The 21158-nt window shown below is 39.6% G+C and overlaps 1 protein-coding gene across 2 annotated transcripts; it reads right to left on the bottom strand.

Moving 5' to 3' along the window:
• Window positions 1-610: 610 nt before the first annotated feature.
• LOC148507727 (thread biopolymer filament subunit gamma-like) lies at window positions 611-20348 on the bottom strand. Of its 2 annotated transcripts, XM_088445704.1 has the most exons (11): window positions 19541-20348; window positions 18517-18577; window positions 17430-17525; window positions 14320-14496; window positions 12510-12635; window positions 10462-10682; window positions 9022-9068; window positions 7672-7707; window positions 6201-6245; window positions 2130-2207; window positions 611-816 (listed from the first exon to the last, which is right to left on the bottom strand). In XM_088445704.1, exons 1-10 carry the CDS (start codon window positions 20254-20256, stop codon window positions 2152-2154), a joined length of 1581 nt encoding a protein of 526 aa, XP_088301830.1. In that variant the 5' UTR covers window positions 20257-20348; the 3' UTR covers window positions 611-816; window positions 2130-2151. The 2 variants fall into 2 exon arrangements, with proteins under 2 accessions (XP_088301830.1, XP_088301831.1); XM_088445705.1 differs by lacking the exon at window positions 2130-2207 and having other exon boundaries at window positions 19541-20347.
• Window positions 20349-21158: the final 810 nt, after the last annotated feature.

The raw sequence follows: 21158 nt of genomic DNA, 5'->3' as shown, positions 1-21158 counted from the left end.
GTATGCATCTTTGTTTATTTGTCACTAGAATGTTCTCAGTTACAAAGATGCTCTCTGTGTTCTACCAAGATCACTAGAATGCTTTTTGTATTGTAAACTGTGCGCCAGGCAGTAATAAGTCACTAGAAGGCTATCTGTATTGTATAGAGGGGAATACTGGTCAGATGTAGCTGTGTTGTGTCTGATTACAGGGTTTTTATATTAAAAATATTAATTTATCATTGACTATGAAAAACCAAACATCCATTTCAACACTGCTAGAAGAGCTTGGACCACTGAATAGTGTTTGCCCCCAGGCTGAAAGTTGTTAGTCTTCTCCTGCATACCACTGACAGAAATCTAAAAACAAATGAATATGTACAGTAGTATGAATTCCAATAAATGCTTTGGTATAATCTGAAAACAATGCCTCTAGTTAAACATTTCTACTATCTAAACCCAGAATTATTCTGGAATAACTAAAAGAAAATTTTAGATTTAGGATTATAATTTTTATACACTATTACGCTCATGTCACCTGCATTTGTTTCTTTTCTGTTTGTTTGTTTTTTTTGTCACTGCAAGGTAAGTCACTTGCATAATGATCCTAGGAATCATACTGCAGTCTAAATGAAGTGAAATAAAACATTTATTTTTAGCAGATGCTGAGAATATGTGCTCTTAAAAAAGCCAGTTAGTAGTATTTGAAAGTAATTGCAATTAAGCACACATGACATTTCTCAAGCAAGAAAGACTTAAAATATAGCGTAGCGGCATCAGGAAGGCGTCATCTGGGTTTTCATCAGAAGATAGTGACACCAATCTTTCATATTTAGTCTACAAAAATCAGGATAAAAATTACATTAAAATTAGATATTTGTTATTATTTGTGTGTAGAAACAGTATATAATCTGTGTTTCACAATAAAATACAACTGATATATGACAATGCAGAATTTTAGCACACATGACTCAAAGCTTGTAATATCAGATAATCATATAAACCGCACCAAACGGCTACTAAGCAGTGGCGTAACAAGGGTGTGGCACTTGCCCTGGATGCTGGTGCAGGGAAGTCGCTGAGACACGTAGAAATCCAAGTAATTTTTTTTTTTTAAAGTCCAATCTCAACTCCGCTGCTGGCTGTGGGTGGGGGATGGGGAGTACAGTCAGGTGTTATTTCAGGCGGGGAGATTACAGCCTCAGAGAGTGACAGGGGAGGTCCCTGCAGCTCATGCACTGCTTAAGTGTCAAGCAGTGACGGTGGGACCTAGCCATAAAGTGGTCTGGGCCCGCTGGTGCCCTGCTTCTTGCCCTGCAACCCCCATGTTGGTGTAATTTCTGATGGTTGGTCCCTCCAGATTAATTCCTCCCTCTCCCCTCCTCGCATCCTTGTCAGTGGTCACGCCAGCCAGCCATCGCTTCAGCTTCTGGGTGCCCAGCGGTGGGTTAACCATCGATGGTTACCATTGATGGTACCTACAGTGGTTAACAGCAATGGTGTATAACAACCACCTTTGATGGACCACCGACGGTCAGCCCTACTCTATTGGGCAGCGGGCCAATCAGATTTGGGGGCGGGCTTTGTGGGTAGCATTGGGGAAGCTGAGCTATGCTCCATGTCCTGGCGCCAGATAGAAAAAAAAACATTACGGGGCTCTATGCCATCTATGGCGGGGAACCATTGGATCTCCGCCATTGATGGCAAAACCATCATCCATGGATGGTTAACAATCGATGGTTTGTAATCATCAATTGTCGATGATGATCGCTACTTCTGCTCTCCAACCACCCAAGTAGCTTCATTGCACGGCTGTTCAGGAAAAGACTAATGCAGAGTATCGGCTTTCTCTTGCCGCTTCCTCAATCCTTATATGCAGGCCAGAGGTCCAGATGAGCAGGCTGCAGGGGATACAGGCACTGGAAAAGGGCTGAAGTGTGCCTTACACAGACCTTTAGCAACACTGCTTGACTGGATGTGGCAGATTGTTTTAATAATTCTAATTGCTTACAGTAGTCATATTATATTGGATTCAAGGAAGTATTGTCTGCCTGCAATATACCTATTTCTGTTCAGGTTTTACCCACTTATACAACTCAAGTAAAATGAACCCAAGTGATCTCAGCCCACCCATATCCAGTAATACTTACCTGTGGCAGCACAGAGTTCTCCTCAGCTGTTCTGTCCTTTCTCCCTCACAGTGATGCTCTGCATGATGTCTTTTAGCGCTGAGAAAAGGGCAATATTAGTACATTGACCCCTTTGTTATATTTCAAATAAGTGTCTCTCTGATTCCTGTTATGTAGGCATTTCAACATTCTCTTGAGCCTTCCCACTTCTGTATGTTTACGGGCAGAATGTATCAATGTTAAAAATGCAGTAAAACCTCCGAAAACTGCAATTTTTGGAGATTTCCCGCAATACATATGGTTTTACATATGTACTAAATAGAGTTATCATAGATGTTTGTGGGGTTATATTTATTTACTGGGGGTGCTATTAATTAAATCTTAAGGGTCATTAGGCAAAATAGGCCATTTGGTTAAATGTGAATGCTATAGATTTAATGTTGGATCTCAGCTTTCCAGGAGGTGAATAGTATATATCCTTTTTTCATACAAAGCCCAAAATTTCAGGATCTGGACAAAGAGAAACTGAGAGACTTCCACCTGTGCTGATCTCTGGTAGGATTTTTTTTTTGCTCTCAGCACCTTTTCCCAACTGCAATGCAGATTTGTCTCTCCATGTTGGCCTGCCTCCCGGATCCTGCCCAACCTCAGGGATCCTGATGCCTGCTTCAGCATGTACACTCTGGCCTGCCTGTCCTGCTCCAGACTCATCTTGGCCTGCTCCTACCTATCTAGACTGCAGCCTCAGCATATTTAGCTCTCTGGATCTGCCAGATGGCTTCCTTAGCTCCGATATCTTGCTGCCCATCCTTAACTGGACTCTGCCTCCCATCTCCAATCACTGAACTGACTGAATTCTGCTACCCACTGGAGTGAATGTTCTGCTCCAGTCCTGCTAATACTCCATACCAGGGGTGGCCAACCCTGTCCTTGTGGACCCCTAACACTTCACAATTTGTAAACCACAGGTGGCCTGGAAAACATGAATTATTAGGGGTCCTTGAGAACCTGTTTGGTCACCCCTGCCCTAGGCCATGGATGGGTCCTAGTTCCAAGCCTGCTGCCTTTTCCTGGCCTAGCATTCTATTCGGCCTATTCAGGTCAACTGTTTGTAACACTGGGCCTGATTTAGATGTGGATACTAATGCAGTCGCAGCTGTGATCCTGTTTGCAGCTGCTGCAAACCTATGCTACTGTTGCAGCCACCTGGAAATGTATTGAGACGCCTACTTGCAGCTTTGCAGATCCAAGCAATTGTGTACAAATGCGCAGCTGCCAGCACAGATCATTCAATAATCGATCATCTGAGTGCAGAGTGGCCGAGGGAACTGGAATACTGGCGCCATATGTTCTGCGTACGGGATTGCAGATGTATACAGATACATGTATCCAAAAACAATCACGGCACACCTGCATTTTAGCTGTCACTGCCCCTAACGCCCCCCAAACGTTCAAACAATGCCAATCACTTTGCGATTAAATCCTCACTGTGAGCCGCATTGCCAAGGTACCTTGGCGAGCGCACTGTGTGACTGTGATGCTTGCGCAATCGACTGATCGCTCAACTACGTAAATATCGGCATTATGTCCACATCTGAATCAGGCCCACAGTCTGGCACATGGAGGAGGATGCTGGACCACTGCTCCATAGTAAGAGCAGCACGCTCTGCCCTTTGCAGCAGTTGACAAACTAGTAAGAGGAATTTGCTATTTTTCTTTTTATGTGCACTAACATTTGAGGAGAGAGAGAAAGAGAACACACACATAGTATTCATTGATGTTGTGCCTTGCACTCTTGTTTGCCAAATTTGTATTTTCATTGTGTAATTATGTGTAAGAATTCTGACAGAATTTTAATGAGTAGTTTTGAAGGGGAAAATTTTCATTTTATTTACCCTGGGAGCCATCAACCCTAGTTACGCCTCTGCAATTACATAGCTGCCATAATTTTGTGGTGATCCTAAAGTTCCAAAAATGAAGTAAGTTTGAAATATGAGTTCTCAAAGTACCTCCCCAATCTTTGTAACTTGTGGATATTTACAGACATTTAATATAAAATACAACTTCTGACAAACACAGATATTATTGTATTACTTACCACTGTTAGCTGTTTCTAAAGCTAGATACACAATTGTACAAATATACTTCAGATGCGATTTTACTTTCGATGGGACACAATCAGAAGCCCTGATCAAACTGTCAGTTTGTGTGTACATACCATTACGTAACTCATCTGTCTAATATACAGTATCTGCTGACAAGATTGTGACTCTTTACACTACAGATTTCTGTCTACTCTGCTGGAGGAACATCAGATAGAATGCGTACATACTTACAATTTTGTCTGATATTGTACAGTGGCATCTGAGGACTATTAGGACTCATAAAACCTGATCTTCAGATGCATCTTTTGATAAAACATGACTGGAGGTGTGTACTCACTCTTAAGATATCTCATGAAGGGATCAGGAATCAGAAGAACTGTCCGACGATTGTTTAGGTTTGTGCCCAGCTTAAGAAATAATGCATTTCTAGTGTAATTAACTAACTGATCAAATTACGGACTTTGGGCCTGATCCAGATGTGTATGTAAACCCAATGGTTTACGTACATAGTAGTTGGGGAGTCCTGTGATCACGGTTGCAGTGCCCCCTGAGCTGCAGCATGATTGACAGGCTGCGGCTGTTTGGGGACGGGGAAGAGTCTGCGTTAGGCTGTGTTCCTGGAAACGGGAGCGTGTTGCCCCCATTTCCTGGGAGTGCCGAGCTGGGTCTGCATCATAAATTTACAGATTCCTGGCCTTGCAAGGAGGCCATGAGCTGGCCAGGCTGAGTAACTTTCATCTTATGCAGCCTGGCCAACACTGCACTCTGATCACAGATGCATGCAGGAGGTGTCTATTTCCTACTCAGGGGGCACTGCAACTGTGATCACAAGACATCACTTCCTTGTGGCTGTGCAATACCATCCACATCTGACTTAGGCCCTTTGGGCCTGATTCAGACCCACTCGCAAGCGGCTGTCCGCTCGCAAGTGGGTCGATGTTGTGCACTGCGCATGCGCACGACAGCGGGAGCTCCGTCGTGCGCATGCGCCAGACGCGACGAGCGAAGGACTTTCCTTCGCTCGTTGTGTCTGATCAAAGGGGGCGTGCTGTCGATGTTGATTGACAGCACGCCCCCTTTGGTGGGTGTGCCGGGGGCGTGCCTCCCTGACGGGGGCGTTCCCAAGGGAACGCCTACCGTCAGAAGCCGGCCCACTGACATCACTAGTGATGTCAGTGGGAGTGATTTTGGCTCTGATAGAGCCAAAATCACTCCGGGCCTTGCGGTTGAAAATCTCAACAGCAGGCTCCGGCTCGCAGTGGCGATGGTCAAGACCATCGCGGCCATCAAACTGCACGCTCGTATAGGCTGTGGGTGGTGACCCACAGCTATACGAGCGTCCAGGAGGACGCTCCATAATTATGGAGGGGGGCCCTCATTCAGAGCGTGCGCTCTGCTCAGAGCGTACGGCTCTGAATGAGGGCCTTTGTTCAATAATATTAGATAAATTCTTTGTTGGTCACTAACGGTTGTGGGCTGATAAGCCATGGCAGACTCAATTGCACGGTAATCCCATACCTTTTGTGAGTGGTACATAGCATTATTCATCATTAATGCAGTGCTAGGAAACTAGCCCTAATATTTAGACACTATATGAAAAAATAAAACTATTCCCTGTCAGATAGGAATATGGATTAATTTGGATTAATTTTGATAATATGATTTTCTTTGGACACAGATTAATATAGGTATGATATGACTGAGAATTTGTGCAATTTGCTCACTCACATTTCTGAATGATAATCTAGATTATACTGCATAATTCTATGTCGTGTTGTAGCAATAAATTGTATATTATGGAATAAAACTGGATTGTAAGTAAAAAAAAAAAAGTATTGGCATCTTAAAAGCCAAAGGCACTTCATATTCTTTACACTCTTTTAATCTGTCTATTGACCTAAAATATGCTTTAGTATAAGTTTACGTTCCTGTAGCCCATGGCACATATGATTGCTAATAATTACATTTGTGTTATTAAATAGCTTACCTGTACTTAAGTCTTTCCTTGAAAAGCTAAACTCAGCTGAGAATGCTAAATGAGAAAATATACAGATTTAATCACGGAATATTAAGGTATTACTGAAATGATGGGATAATGTACTGCCCTACTATAAAATGTAAGGATATTAGAAGTCACTGGGGAATTAATGATTGTTTAAAAGCAACATGTTTCTTATATTCCTTACATTTCACAGTAGGTGGTGCATTATTCCTTGTAAAATATGATTAGTACTTTCATAACAAAGGTAGCAAAAGATTTTAGGGATGATTCTGAGTAGCATGCAAGACCACCACAATTACACTCGCACTGCCTACATGGAACTAGATGAAGATATTCACCCTATATGCTAAGGTGCAGGCATCAGTGTGACCACATCGCCCTTATCCAGGACCAGGGCTGCTGAGAGCTGAGCAGGTCCCAGGTGCTGGGGGTGTGGACAAATCTAGGAGGTGTGGCCACGCCACCTCTGAAAATATAAACATACTATGCCCAGCCCACACGCTACAAAGGAGGATATTTGTCCCCCTCAGTAGCTGACCTTTGTCCCCCCGCCCCCCCTCTGCTCCCCTGCCCTTATCTATCCGCTTGTGTAAATAGCCATTATCATTACAAATGTGCATTTGCCCTAGCCCTGTACCTGGTGCAAGAGCTGTATTTGCAATCAGATGAATCTCTGCATCTGCACAATGCAGCACAGCCCGCAATTCTCTTTACATGCCCTCACTCAACTTGGCCTACGTGCGAATGCCCACTTGCCACTCAGTCACACACCATTCAACTGCAAGTGAAGATGTAACAGAGACTCGGAATAACCTGTTCTAAAGATAATGCAAAATCCATCCGCAAACTAGACATGCCTGCAAGTCTAGATCAGATGCTTAGGGGGAGATGTATCAAGCCTTATAAATAGTGGACAATTGGAGATGTCCATAGCAATCAATCAGTTTGTAGCTATCATATATCAACTACATCCTATAAAATGATAGGTAGAAGCTGATCTCTATGGGCAACGACTCCACATGACCATGTCACCAGTCTTTAGTGATAAATGTCACTGTGTATGATAAATGGTGCTCCAGCCAATCAGCTCCCAACTGTCATTTTTCTGACAGTTGAGAGCTGATTGGCTGGAGCACCATTTATCATACACAGTGACATTTATCACTCGTTTTGGTAATTAAACTCATTAGTAAATGAGGTTCTTAGTAATTTAATTATCATTTGTTGATATATGTTTTGGTATGCTGGTCAACCTGTCACATTGCAAGTGAAATAGTTCTATGTAGAGCCATCTTAAGAGGCATTTGTTTTTCTTCACACTAGCCTTCAATGTATCTCTTCATTTACTAACCTTACGTATTATTGTGCTCTATTATGCGCTAGTGTCTCTGAAGATTCTGGCACATTTTATTGATAATATATCAGTACAGGTAATTTTCATGAATACTTAGCTTACATGAACTTGAGTCCTTCTTCTGAAAACCACCGTCAGCTGAAAACATGAAATAAGAAAAGTATATTAATTTACTGACAAAGTGTGTAAGTAATACCTGAGTGATGGGATAATGCATCTTTTACTGTGAAATGTAAGCATTTTAGAAGTCCCCGAAGAGAATTCTGACAACAATGAGGGGATTTCATATATTCCTTATATTTCATAGCAGGGTGTGCATTATTCCTTATAATAATACAGTTTAATGACAAAGGTAGTAAAACATTTGGGGGTCTATGTATAAAGCTGATTTTTACATAAAATTATGCAGAAACTACAGTTTCTGCATAATGTTATGTATTGTTCCTATGCACTAAAAGCATAATGCAAAGTGCTAATTAGCACTTCAGGTCGCATTCCCCATTATTACCAATGGGGACTATGATCTGATCCCTATGTACTAAACTCCAAAAAGCAAATCTTTTTGGAGTTTAGCCCTAGTAGTTAACACCATCTTCATGGTGTAAACTACTGTAAGCATATGGAGGCTTCAGGTGCAGGAGAGAGATCTTTCAATCTCTCTCTTGTTACCCTCGGCCGGCTCCAAAAGCTGACACTGTGCGAATATGCAGTGTCAGCTTCCCCCGGAGAAGTCTTATTTCTGTGAAAGACTTCTCTAATTTGCCGGGGATATAACTCGAAGGGACATCGGTTACTGCAACCACTGTCCCTGTGAGTTCCCCTTTGTTCATAGCGGGGATATTTTCATAAAAAATTTAAATATCCCAGATGAGATCGATAAATAATAATCACAGCTGGTCTGTGATTATTAGTACATAGATCTCTTGGTATTTGAATTACCATTTTGTTAGATTTTAGTATACTTGTCAGTCTGTAACAAAGCTATGTCATGTGATATCAGATGGTTTCCCCTATTTTATTTACTTATTTATTTATTTATTAATAGTTTCTTATATAGCGCAGCATATTCCGTTGCGCTTTACAATTGTAAACATTAATAGAACAAAACTGGGTAATAACAGACAGATATATAGGTAGGAAGGCCCTGCTCACAAGCTTACAATCTATGACACATTGCTTCATAGTGGAAGCCAGCAGCATTAGTTGTATAATGCCTGACTGAAGTAATTTAGTAAGCAAACAGATAGGAAAAAAGGAGAGAAGATGTTTGTATATTCAATTACTTATTTATTAAGAAATGTGACCTTTATTATTTTGGCCTCTGGTATGACTGAGCAATGCTGTAATATGGACACCAGATCTTAAATGACTACTAATGGTAGAGTTAATTTTTTTCTCTTATCTTGAAACCTTTAAAGGTAAAAATAAAACTATACATTAAACAATACTTACTTGAATATGTGAATGTTCCTCCTGTTAAAACTTCTCCGTCAGGAAGTCTATAAATTGTAAAGATTAAAAGGTTTGAAAGTAAGAGCATAAAATGGCTAAAGCCTACTATTTCAATACTAGCAAACTCTCCTTTACTAAACAGCATACACCAGTGATAGGTGACAGATTATCTGAGGGCTCATAAGGCTCTCACAGGGGCAATACGTAGCCAACCTGACCAGGGTATTTTAAACTATTAAAATGTCTCTGCGCACAGTGCATTTACACAGTAAATTTTGTAAGCTAATCAGAGAATGAATGGTGATATAGGGTACTATTTACTAAAGTAAGGGTTTTTAGAAGTGGAGATGTTGCCCATAGTAACCAATTAGATTCTAGCTATTATTTTCTAAAAGGTGCTAGATAAATGATAAGTAGAATCTGATTGGTTGCTATGGGCAACATCTCCATTTCTAAAAACCCACACTTTAGTAAATATACCCCCTATTCCCACCAGCCTGTCTAGCCAGCCCAAGGGCAACCTACTGTGCCAACTGGATGGGTAATGCATGCTGGAAGGGTTATGTGCAGCACTCTAGTATGATCTTGGGATAATTATGAAGCCCATGAAAAATACCAATGTTCCCCACCACTATATGTATTGATTAATTATTACTCTTTTTAAAACTTTGAAATAAACATATTGTTAAATACTACACACAAGCAAATATACATTTTCATACAAACTTTATGGAAGACAGTTAATGTCTTTAATGTGCCAAATATTTTCCATTTACAGAATATGCAAAATTGTGGGTAAATGCAAGACAGCAAAAACAAGTACCAACTGAATTTTCTAGTTGAGAAGCATCTTGGATAGTGCCAGCTGATTTCAAGTAAGAATATATGACCACATTTTAATGTAAGTGGAAAATAAAAATTTACTAGCCACTCTTTTATTTTGTCAAATAATGCACATGGAAACCTATAGCTTGTTAGGGTGTCTACAGATGGGTCTCAGTATTCTACAGTGGGATGGGTATGGGATGCCAGCGTTCAGGATCCTGATGGTCACAATCCTGACGCCGGCATCCCAACAGAGTTAGAATACAGACACTTTGTCAGTCGGTATCCTAACCCTCCTCATCTCCCTACCCTAACCCTCCCTCCCCGGTGCCTGACCCTAACCTCCGCCCCAGTACCTAAACCTTTCCCTCCCCCCTTAGTGCCTAACCCCGCTACTTGCCTTTGAGATTCTGGCGGTCAGGATGCTGGCACGCAGATTCTGACAGGTGTCGGGATACCGGGCCGCCGGCATTCTGAGCGCCAGAATCCCCTCCTTTGGGATTTTAACTGCATCTCTTCTAGAGTATATGTGTAACATTCATTGTGCAGCTGGTGCATTCAGAATGTATATTAGTGCACATGGATTGCATGACTGTGATTTATTTATGTACTTACTTGAGATCTTCACCCTCCAACAGCTTCTTGTATGTAGATATTTCTACATCTAATGCCTGCTTTATATCCAACAATTCCTGATAGTTCACAATGATTTTGTGAAGTTCCACCTTTGCTGACTCAATTGCAGACTCATAGCTGGTTATCTGTGCTTGAAACTCAGCCACACCCACACTGGATCTTGCTGCGACCTCTGCCAGATTGCTTTCAAGTGTATAATTCTAATAAAAGAAAAATATTAAAAAGTTACATTAAAAGATTATGTATTCGGTGCTAAAATTTAAACTAAAGCTGTGTATCCACTAGCAGATACTAATGAGCGATTACACGATTACGACATCGTAATCATGCAATCGCTTATTAATTGTGTATGAATCGGGCATGAAAATGTGAAAAACGACCAGCGATGCACGCTCCCGCTGGTCGTTTTCGACATCAATCATCGCCTGAACATGTTGGTCAATCTGCCGATAACGACAGATTGACCATGTTCAGGGATGAGGGAGGGGGCCTGCACTAAACGATATATCGTTTATTGTAGGCTCTACAGGGGAAGAGGAAAGACTACACGATTACAATGTTGTAATCGTACTGTCATTCCACTATCTGCTAGTGGATACGCACCTTAAGTCAAATGAAAAAGTGGACACCTCAAAACAAATTATAGCAAAATCTAAAATTAATGACAGCAGCTAATGTATGTACAATTACTTTTCTACTTTACTTAAAAATAAAATGGACTGTTCTTTGTTTCAATGCAATAGGGAAAGCTCTGCCAACAATGTTTGTATATCAACTTTGAATAGTAACTTTACACGTGTAATATTGAGATTCTAAACATACTGTTACTTGCCAGTTCACGCAATTAAATGGCAGTTGCATGTTTATCATTACTGCACAGCTGTGCGCTGGAATTAGACGCAACACCAGCCCTACAGCCAGAAGCCACAGAATGATGTCTTAAAACCATTTGGGATAAAATTAAATATTAGTAAATTTTTTAGATTGCCTTTACGCCAGAGAATCATTTTGCTTGGCATTAAAATAGTTTCATATTTTACATATGGAATAGGTTGCATGCAGATAGCCTATCACAGTGAATTGTAGCTGTAATAGTACTGTACATTGAAGCTAGTGCGAAAACTATAGATGTTACCTATAGCTTTCCTTAGATACTGCATCTTGAAACTACATTTTATTAAGCTTCCTGATATATTGTACTGATGAGCATACAACAGGATGCTTCTCAGAGAACAGAGGGGCTGATTCAGAGACGGACACTCTGAATGAGCGCTCGCTCTGAATCAGGGCGTTTTTTTTGTTCGGCCTCCTGGCCGCTTGCATAGCTGTGTGTGACCACCCACAGCTATTGCGAGCGGCCAGGTTGATGATCGCGATGGTCAAGACCATCGCGACCATCGGGCTTGCGACGAGACTCTTGTGGTATGGTCTCATGGCCGCAAGCCCCAGAGAGCTTCTGGCTCTAATAGAACCGGAAGATCACTCACTGACATCACTGGTGATGTCAGTGGGGCCGCCCCCAAACGGTAGGCGTTCCTTCGGGAACGCCTCAGTTTGGCCAGCCACCCCCCCTGCCCGCCTACCAAACGGGGCGAGCTGTCAATCACCATCGACAGCTCGCCCCCTTTGGTGCAAGACCCGGAGCGGCGGAGCTCCCGTCGCTAGCAGCATCTCGCTCATGCGCACGACGGAGCCGGCTCCTTCGTGGGCATGCCCAGTGGGCAAACATCGACCCGGTTGCGAGCGCTCAGCGCTTGCGACTGGGTCTGAATCAGGCCCAGAGAGCATGCTCCTGTCAGTACATACAGTAGGCTGTTCCCTCTGTTATTAATGCTCCTGAATATTCAGAGGATGGCTGACTTCATGATGTTGCCATACATATAGGCCAATACAGAAGGCACTGTACAGGCGTAACACACAATAGATGCTAATTCAGATCTGTAGCACTTTTAGAAGCTTTAAAATTAAACTTCAGGAGTTAATGTCTAAACAAAATCCCAAGCGGCAGACAAATAAAGCAGACTTACCACTGACAGAAGAGACTGTAATTCAGTGTTTAATGCCTGTAGCTCTTTCTTTGTGCTGCTAATTTCTGCTTTCACTGACGCAACAACTTCTGAGGTTTTCACTGTTTCACTGTTTATTTCTTCAATCTATGAATACAAAAGTACATTTGTTTAATAAAATTATATTTGCATTTGGTTTACAAATAATAGAGAATCAAACATTTCTAAACCTTTTTATGAAAACCATCCACCAATATAACACATGTAGACAAAGTTCTGCAAATGAACTTACCCTAACCATGGCAAATCGTAACAGACCCAATAGTGTTTTATCTTTATAGGACACTACAGGATATAAGCTTGTTGGGCCTAATACACACTAGCTGTCATTATGTATATTATACTAGGGTATTTAATTATAGTAGAATACTAGGAAACCATTGTTTCCAATGAGTCGCAATATAAAGAAAAACAATGTTATAACCAGTGAGCGCTAGTGTTATGCACTTAAAAGAAAATGACAAAGAGTACTTCCCTTAGTTCTTTATCTTTCAATCACACGTAATCTGTTTCATTCAAGACACATAGATCATATAAGACACAAGATCAAACACAGAACCATAGTGTAATAAGGTTAACACAATTTATTTCTTCAAAGATATCAACATAAAATGTCAATGTGCAAAAAATGTTTCTATGATGCATAAAATTCAGCTTTATGCTATGGGAAGTTACCATTACCAGATCTGGTAATTTACCATTACACAACCTGTTATAGCATCAAGCTGAATTTTATGCATCATAGAAAAAAATTTGCACATTGACGTTTTATGTTGATATCTTAGAAGAAATAAATTGTGTTAACTTTATTACATGATGGTTCTGTGTTTGATCTTGTGTGTTTTTCTTGATATTTCTGTCGGGTTATTGTTGGGTGTAACCCTTTTTTTTAACTGATCAGCTGCTGTTATAGTGTTAAGGCGCCCAAGGTCACACTATTTTATATATAAAAATACAATGACTCGCAATGTTGTTTGCGTTTGGAATGTTGTAGTTTTCAAAATATAGCCATGCAATTCAGGTGACATCCATTGACCTCACAAATGCAAGTAAGACAATATCATATGAAACATATTTGCATTTCATATGCAATTTTACTGGCATTTTAACTAAAACACCTAATTGGATTGTTTCTTGTTACAAGGATTATACTTTTTCTTGCTATCAATTCAAAGAACAAAAGTAACAAAGAAGATGAGATATACAATACTCTATTTATATTCAAAAGTCATTTCTAAGTCATATATATTAAGAAAAGTATAAAGAGTTTAGTTTTGCCTTCTATGCCATACTATTCCTTTTGAATATTAGGTCTAATATATTATTATTAATAATAATAATAGTTGTAACATAAATAGATAGAATTGGATAGTATACTTTTATATTTTCCTTCACGAGTACCGCTATAAGGAACTATTTATTGCCATGAGAAATTGTATTACAAATAAAAAAGAAATTGCATACATTTACTACTATAATTAGGCTCATGCTAATCACTCCCACACAAATTTACGATGGTATCTGAATAACTGTGTATTTAGGACTAAAAGGAACCTTTATTGGCTTTTCTTTCCAAAATCCTTTTTGAAGTGCTAGGAGTCACATATGTTCAGCAAGAAATGATAGTAAGATAGTTAAAATAATATTATTTAAATATGAAGTTTGCAATCATGGTACAATATACATATAAGTAGATATACAAGTCAACCCAAAACTCCATGTGACACGCACCTCTTTGTGTCTATCACCTGGTTGTCTTGGAATATTTTACCTTAGTTCTGAAGTATACTTCTGCGTCTTCTTTGTGTTGCTGGACGGATTTTTCATATGCACCTCTGAGTTTGTTCAAAGAGGTTGTGAGGTCAAATGATTTAACTGCATCCACTTCAATCAATGAAACAGATGTGTCTGCTGTAGTTCCCAATTTACTCTGTAGCGTACTTAGTTCCTGAGGGAAAAACAAAGGTTGCATACTGTTACATAAAGGCCCTGTAAAGAATGCCATAAAGGCAAAAATCTTTGTTTAGTGCTAAGCTGCTATTCCACGGCAGCTATGTTACTAAGGAAAATATTATCCTCCCTATTACATTACAGCCAAAGCTCCTACCACATATAAAGAATATGTCCCAGTGATTACTGGTCTAAAATTTGCTTCTGTATATAAATTAACTAAGCCACAAAGTGCAAGTGTCTGTTTTGTTGTATCTTATTTTTTTTTTGCATTCTGTTTTTATTAAAGGTTCCATATAAACAGATATACAGAAGCAATAAAATACAAACAAATCAGTATCAGAACAGATAATATTGCAAAAATGTATATATATTGGGAACCAACACAGTTAAATTCATACATTAAAACACCAAATATGTATAAACATACATAAAAAATACAGGATAGAGAAAGAACTAAGGGGGTATGGGATAGGAGGGGAGGTAAGGTCACCATTTGCGGGGTAAGCTAATGTTGGCAAATTAAAAGGAAGTTAAAATATATTATCTGGGATGGTGGATTGAAGACATATAGTTTTTAAATTCTGTGGTGGACTTATATTCCAGCCATGGGAACCATATATCAGTAAAAGAGGAGGGCCTATAAGTGGATGACTTCTATTGACATGTAATCGATCCTCTGGAACCAATCTTTACCGGTGGGAGGGGTGCAGGAATTCCAAAGTGTTGGAATAACTGCCCTGGCCGCATTACCAAGGTGGCGTAGGAAAGATTTTTTGTAGGCCCTTAATGAAGTATGTGAATGATTAAGCAGCCAAAGCTCTGGTTCAGTAGGGGCGGGGGAGCCTAGAATTTGTCGCGAAATATAGATAACTTCAGACCAAAATTTAGATAATCCATATATGTCGTAGAGACCCAGGACTGAAAGACATCTCCAACAAGAGCCAGATATCGTTGGGAACATGACACGGAGTAGGGAAGGGTGTCTGTACCACCGCATTAAAATCTTATATTGAGTTTCCTTAACAATTGTGCAGTGGGTTTTTAGGAAAATAGTTTGCTATTTTGTTTTTTAAGGGAAATACCCAGGTCTAATTCCCATTTTTTTGGCCCATGGGGGGATAGGAGAGGCTGGATTGGTTCAAATAAGCTGGTATATAGTGGAAATTGTGTGTGAAGGAGAAGTTGGAGAGACAGAGTTTCTCAAATGAGGTGAGGTCTCTCTTAGATAGCCCTAATCTATCTGCAGAGGTCAGGAAATGGCAAACCTGGAGGAATTTCCAGAAGTCAGAGTTTGGGATTGTCCATTTTTCTTGGAGTTCAGCAAATTGCTTAACACCCAACTCATTCACCAGCTGACCGACTCTGAAGAGACCCTCAAGCACCCAAGTAGGAAAATGCAAAAGTTAATACCAGGGGGAAAATTGGGGTTAGCTAGAAAAGAAGTGAGAAGACCAAAGTATGAGGAAATGTGTGATAGACATCGTAAGGACTTCCAAATAGAAAAAGAAGGGGATATAGTTGGATGAGGCATATTTAGGTTAGGGAAGGAAGGTAGCCAAGACATAATTTCAGGGGAAAGTTTCATGAAGCAGCCTTCAAGAGAAATACATTGCTTAACCTCCCTAAATCTGGTCCACTCAAGGATTCTATTAAGGTGCACAGCATGATACAGTAATAAGATTTGATATCTGGTAGTTGGAGCCCTCCCAATTGTTTTGGCCGCGCCAAAAGATCCCATCTGATCCGAAGCCTTTTCCAGAACCAGATAAATTGTTTAATTATTAAGTTTAGAGAGCGAAACCAGGTATCAGGGATCAGAATGGGTAAGATTGAAAGAGGTAAAGCAATTTGGGAAGTGTATTCATTTTTATTACATTAATTTTCCCTAGCCAAGAAAGCTGATGCCAGTAGGAATAATCCAACCGAATAGAGGAAAGAAGAGGGGAGAAATAGTAGCAAAAACTTTTGACAAGTTTCTGGTCATTTTAACCCCTAGGTAGGTTATATGAGAGGAATTCCAGGAGAATGGAAGTTTGTAGACCTACTCATGGAGGCATGAGCGGACAGGTTTAGAGCCCAAGATTTGGAAAAATTAATTTTGAAATTAGTTACATTTCCCAAACTGTTCAAACTCACGCATTAAGTGTGGCAGGGATGTCATCAGATGGGATATGGTAGCTAATAGGTCGTCGGCAAATAGAGCTAATTTGTGTTCTATAACGCCCGCTAGAATAACAGAAATTATGGGGGTTGGCCCGTATGGATCGTGCTAATGCCTCCATGCAGAGAATAAAGATAAATGGTGATAAAGTGCATTGTGTATGGAAAAGGTGTCAGAATGCCATTGACCCTTTCCCCCACTGAGGGAGTGTTGTATCTTATTATTGCAACTTGATGCAGCAAAATGAAAGAGAGCATTGTGGACATATTAAGTAATGTATAAGCACTCTAGTTATTTAACATAATGGCCCATATGTAAGATGTTACAATTTACTGGTTCCTGCGTGATTTCAGCAAGATAGTCGGTTGATTTAAAGCAGCATTTAGTTGCTGCCTTAACAAACACCCTTTATATATCTTTAATTCTATTGTTAACATCTTTAATCTATGGGGGATTTCAATTCAGTGTATTGGGATGCTAGACATTGCCACAATCACCAGCTGTGCACATTACCATCTATTACGCTAAACGATCTTTGCTGATTGCCCCATGCACCCATAGAGGTGCAGGGAAAATTATCAGACATACTGGTAACAATGTGCCTTCGCTTGACTGTTCCAGAGGAACTTCATGGCAGTTGCACTAACTTGAGTTTTCACCAATGAATATTAAAACCTTAAAGGTTTGAAAATAAATACTCATCATTGTGTCCATTTAAGATCTCCCTTTCAGAGTTATTTTATCTTTTATGTGGCAACAATACCTACCTCTTCGTGTGTCTTCTTCAGGAATTCAAGGTCATCAAGTGCTGCGGAAAACCTTTGCTCCAGAGTAGTACGCAGTTCTGTAGCAACCTCAATGTCCTGTCATTTAAAGTCAAAACATGTTAATAAACATTATCTTGTAATGTATTATAATATTTGTTAAGTGCTGCTTTATAATGTCCCATTTTAATAGTTTTTTCTGGTTTTGATTTATATGATATTCGAAATTGTGCTTTATGTGTTGTATTATACTACTTTACACTGTTTGTGATGCCATATGTTACCATGTGATATTGGTAATTAATTAATGAATCTTTTCATTTCCTTGTACTTATACATAATGAGCACCTTTCAGAAAGCTGGACCCTAAAATAATGATCAATACTATTAATGAATGAAAACATAGAAAAAGAAAGAAGAGGTGATGAGTGACCTAATATTTACTTAAAACTACTGGTAAGTTAATTACTAGTGATGAAATTAACATTAGTGTGAATGTGTCCGTCTTACACGGAATATAGATTGTAAGATCCACTGGAGCATGGACTGACGTGAATGAAAACATATTCTCTGTTAAAGTGCTGCCTAATACAAAGTTGCTATATGGATAACTATTATTAAATAAGTAAAATTATTACTGATTATGCAATTATTAATATTGTCATATTGAACAGAGAACAGGAAAGGAGTTACAGTGGTGAACAGGAAACAAGTGCAAGAAAATGTACAACAGATTGTTTTGTAAGTGTAGGGAAAATGCAATAGGAACACACCACTAAAATGTATATTCTTTTTCATGCATTCTGCCAATTTTTCCTTAGGACACGTGTAAACGAAAACCTAAGTACTAAAAAGATTTGTGTAATACTAGGTAAAGGGACAAAATGTTCCCTTAACACAAAACATTCTGATATTAATTAAATGTCATTGATACACTTACACACACATGAAATATGAAATATATATGTTTGTGATGCTTATTGTTTCGTATTCCTAAAGCACCCTTTTTTAAAATGTTGAGGTACCGGGACTAATGTCATCAGTGTAGGGCTCAATTCTCAAAAAGGTTTACGAGGAATTTTGAAATTACCCGTTTCATTGCAGCAATGTCGGTTTCCAGTTGATACTTCACTCCTAACTCTAATTCATATCTATAAAAAAAAAAAAAGATAAGACTTGATATATAGTGAAATGAAAGCAGTTTGTGACCTTATCACTATAAGGTAAAAATCAAGAAATGATATTGGGTTTTTAAAAATGATTTCATATAGCTTTCCTTTGACATAATGCTATATTCAATAAGAAAATAAAATGTCACCAAACTTACAGTATGAAATTGTCAATTAGAACAAGACGCATATTATGTGCTGTGGAACTTTATACAATAATTCAAAGTGATATAACTGAATATAGTAAGTTACAGTTTCCTACAATTATATATGTAGTAAGATTCATCATTGCCAAAGTCCATAGTTTAGCATGAAAATCTGAATTTCATAAAAGCTGCATTTGTAAACAGTATTTAGTGTATAGATATTGCTGACTGAGATGGCTCTTTAAACCACAGTGATGCATCATCTGAAAAGTCAATTTGCAAATATATGGGGGAATTCAATTCACAGCGATGTGCATGAAATTGGAACAGCAAAGGCATTCTGCCATCAGTATCTTTGCTTCTTTCTATTCTGTCACCCCATAGAGCAGCAAAGGAAAATGGGCAAAGATTTCCTACAATATAAAATTTTGATGTGCACAACTGGACATCACAGTGATCTCTGCTAGTAGAATTCCCCCCTAACTGTCTATGTCAAAGCATAATATCACAGGCAATCAATGAATGAGTCATTTCTTCAAGTAGTTTATAAGCATAAGCATTTTAAATAATGGCAATATGGAACAGCTGATGCCATATCCAATTATTATTTGTTTAGATAAATCCAAATTTTCTAAATTAAAATCTTGACATATCACTTAACTGACATATTATGCCTTATAACAGACTAGGAACAGTCCACAAGTAAGCATACAAGTTAAGAAACATATTACAACATCCATTCCCCAATTTGGGTTGAAATTTAAACTGCTGCAATTCATTTATTGATATGCATGCTTACTTAGTCTTTAGCTCTTCTGCTGCGCCTCTGATGTTGTCAAGTTCAATTTCATGTCGAACATTTTCCAGTGTTAGAGTTTCAACTGTGTTCCTCAGATCTGTAAGCTGGAGCTCAAAGTTTACTGTGGTAGAGGAGTCTGAAGGGCCGGATCCTGTGCCACCTGTCAGTAGGTTCAGCTGGGTCTGTAATGTCTGATTTTCAAATTGCAGGTGCTTAACTTTCTCCACATAGGAAAAGAAGCGGTCATTTAGCCCTGCTAGTGTCTGTTTTTCTGTGGATCTAGACAGTAATTGTGGTATTACACGAGGTGCCCCTACATTCAGAGTTGAGCTCAGCCCCCCAGAAGTCAAGGATCGACCCAAAGAAAATGCTGCACTGCCACCTAAGCCTCCTCCATAGCCTCCTCCATAGCCTCCTCCCAAACCACCTCCTAATCCAAATGATCCTCCACCTGCACCTGCGCCAAAACCACCAAATGCAGCCCCTCCGCCACCACCCCCACCCAAGCTAAGACTGGCTATTCCTAATCCTCCTCCAAAGCCAGAGCCTCCAACTCCCAGACTATAACCTCCACCGCCCAGAGCACCCCCCCCTCCACTCAAACGGGACAGACCTGCAGAAAACCCACCACCAGAACCTCCCGCTTGGCTTAGGGAATAGCTAGACCTCTGGGAGGAAGAAGTTACCCAACCAGAGTTTGAACCTGCGAGTGACATATTGGACCAAGTCGATAACCCGATTTGAGATTTAGCAATTTAAGCAAGGTGTAAGCTCCTTTTTTGTGCAGGGCATTCAAGTGAAAACTATGAAATCATGTACTGCTTGCTTTTATGCGTTTTGCTTGTCATTTGACACACCTGCTTTGCCTGGAGACAGCGTCCCAATTTTCTGCAGGATAGGTTGTTTTAAGCGTCTGGCTTGCAGCTGTGCCTGAAACATGATGATTATAGAAGCTTTCTAACCATCACATTACAGAAAATACAAATCATATAATCTATAGCTCCAGGGAGATTCTTGTCATTGTAGATAAATATTGGACAAACTCTTCAATAACTCAAGTTCTACGGTTAACTCCTTCAAACTATAGACCTGTTTCATCAGGAATACATGTACTCTACCCTTGTGAATTTTAAATACAATTTTGGGAACTGACAGGGGCTTTTTTTTTTTTTAAATCATAATCATGTAAATATATTAATTTTATGGATATGGTATAGGATAGAATAAATAAAATGAGAAAACACACTTTTCCATGATTCTTCACATATTTAGATTAACCCCAGATTTATATCCTAAATATAATTGGCTCTCAAAGGTAATTTTGAATGTTTTTTCCTAAGCCTACAATATGCTGTAACTGCAGACTGATTGGAGGCGCCTGTGTGCCAATGTATTTATCATGGGCTACAATTTACAGATTAGCTCCATGGTCGCCGTGTTACAGCCATGATAACCACTGACTAGGACCAGGGCTGCCGTGCCGTGACGTACCATCTCCAGAACTTAGTGCCTCACATAACTTTATGCATGCTTCCATGCACACAGATTTCAGATGTCCGGTGGCCTTGTAGTCAATGCTTGTTTCATCCAAATAAAATCCGTTGCATGTGAAAGGAAG

The sequence above is a fragment of the Taudactylus pleione genome, unplaced genomic scaffold (genome assembly GCF_031769625.1).
Source record: "Taudactylus pleione unplaced genomic scaffold, aTauple2 ptg000386l, whole genome shotgun sequence".
NCBI lineage: Eukaryota > Metazoa > Chordata > Amphibia > Anura > Myobatrachidae > Taudactylus > Taudactylus pleione.
This window is presented reverse-complemented; position numbering and strand designations above follow the sequence as displayed.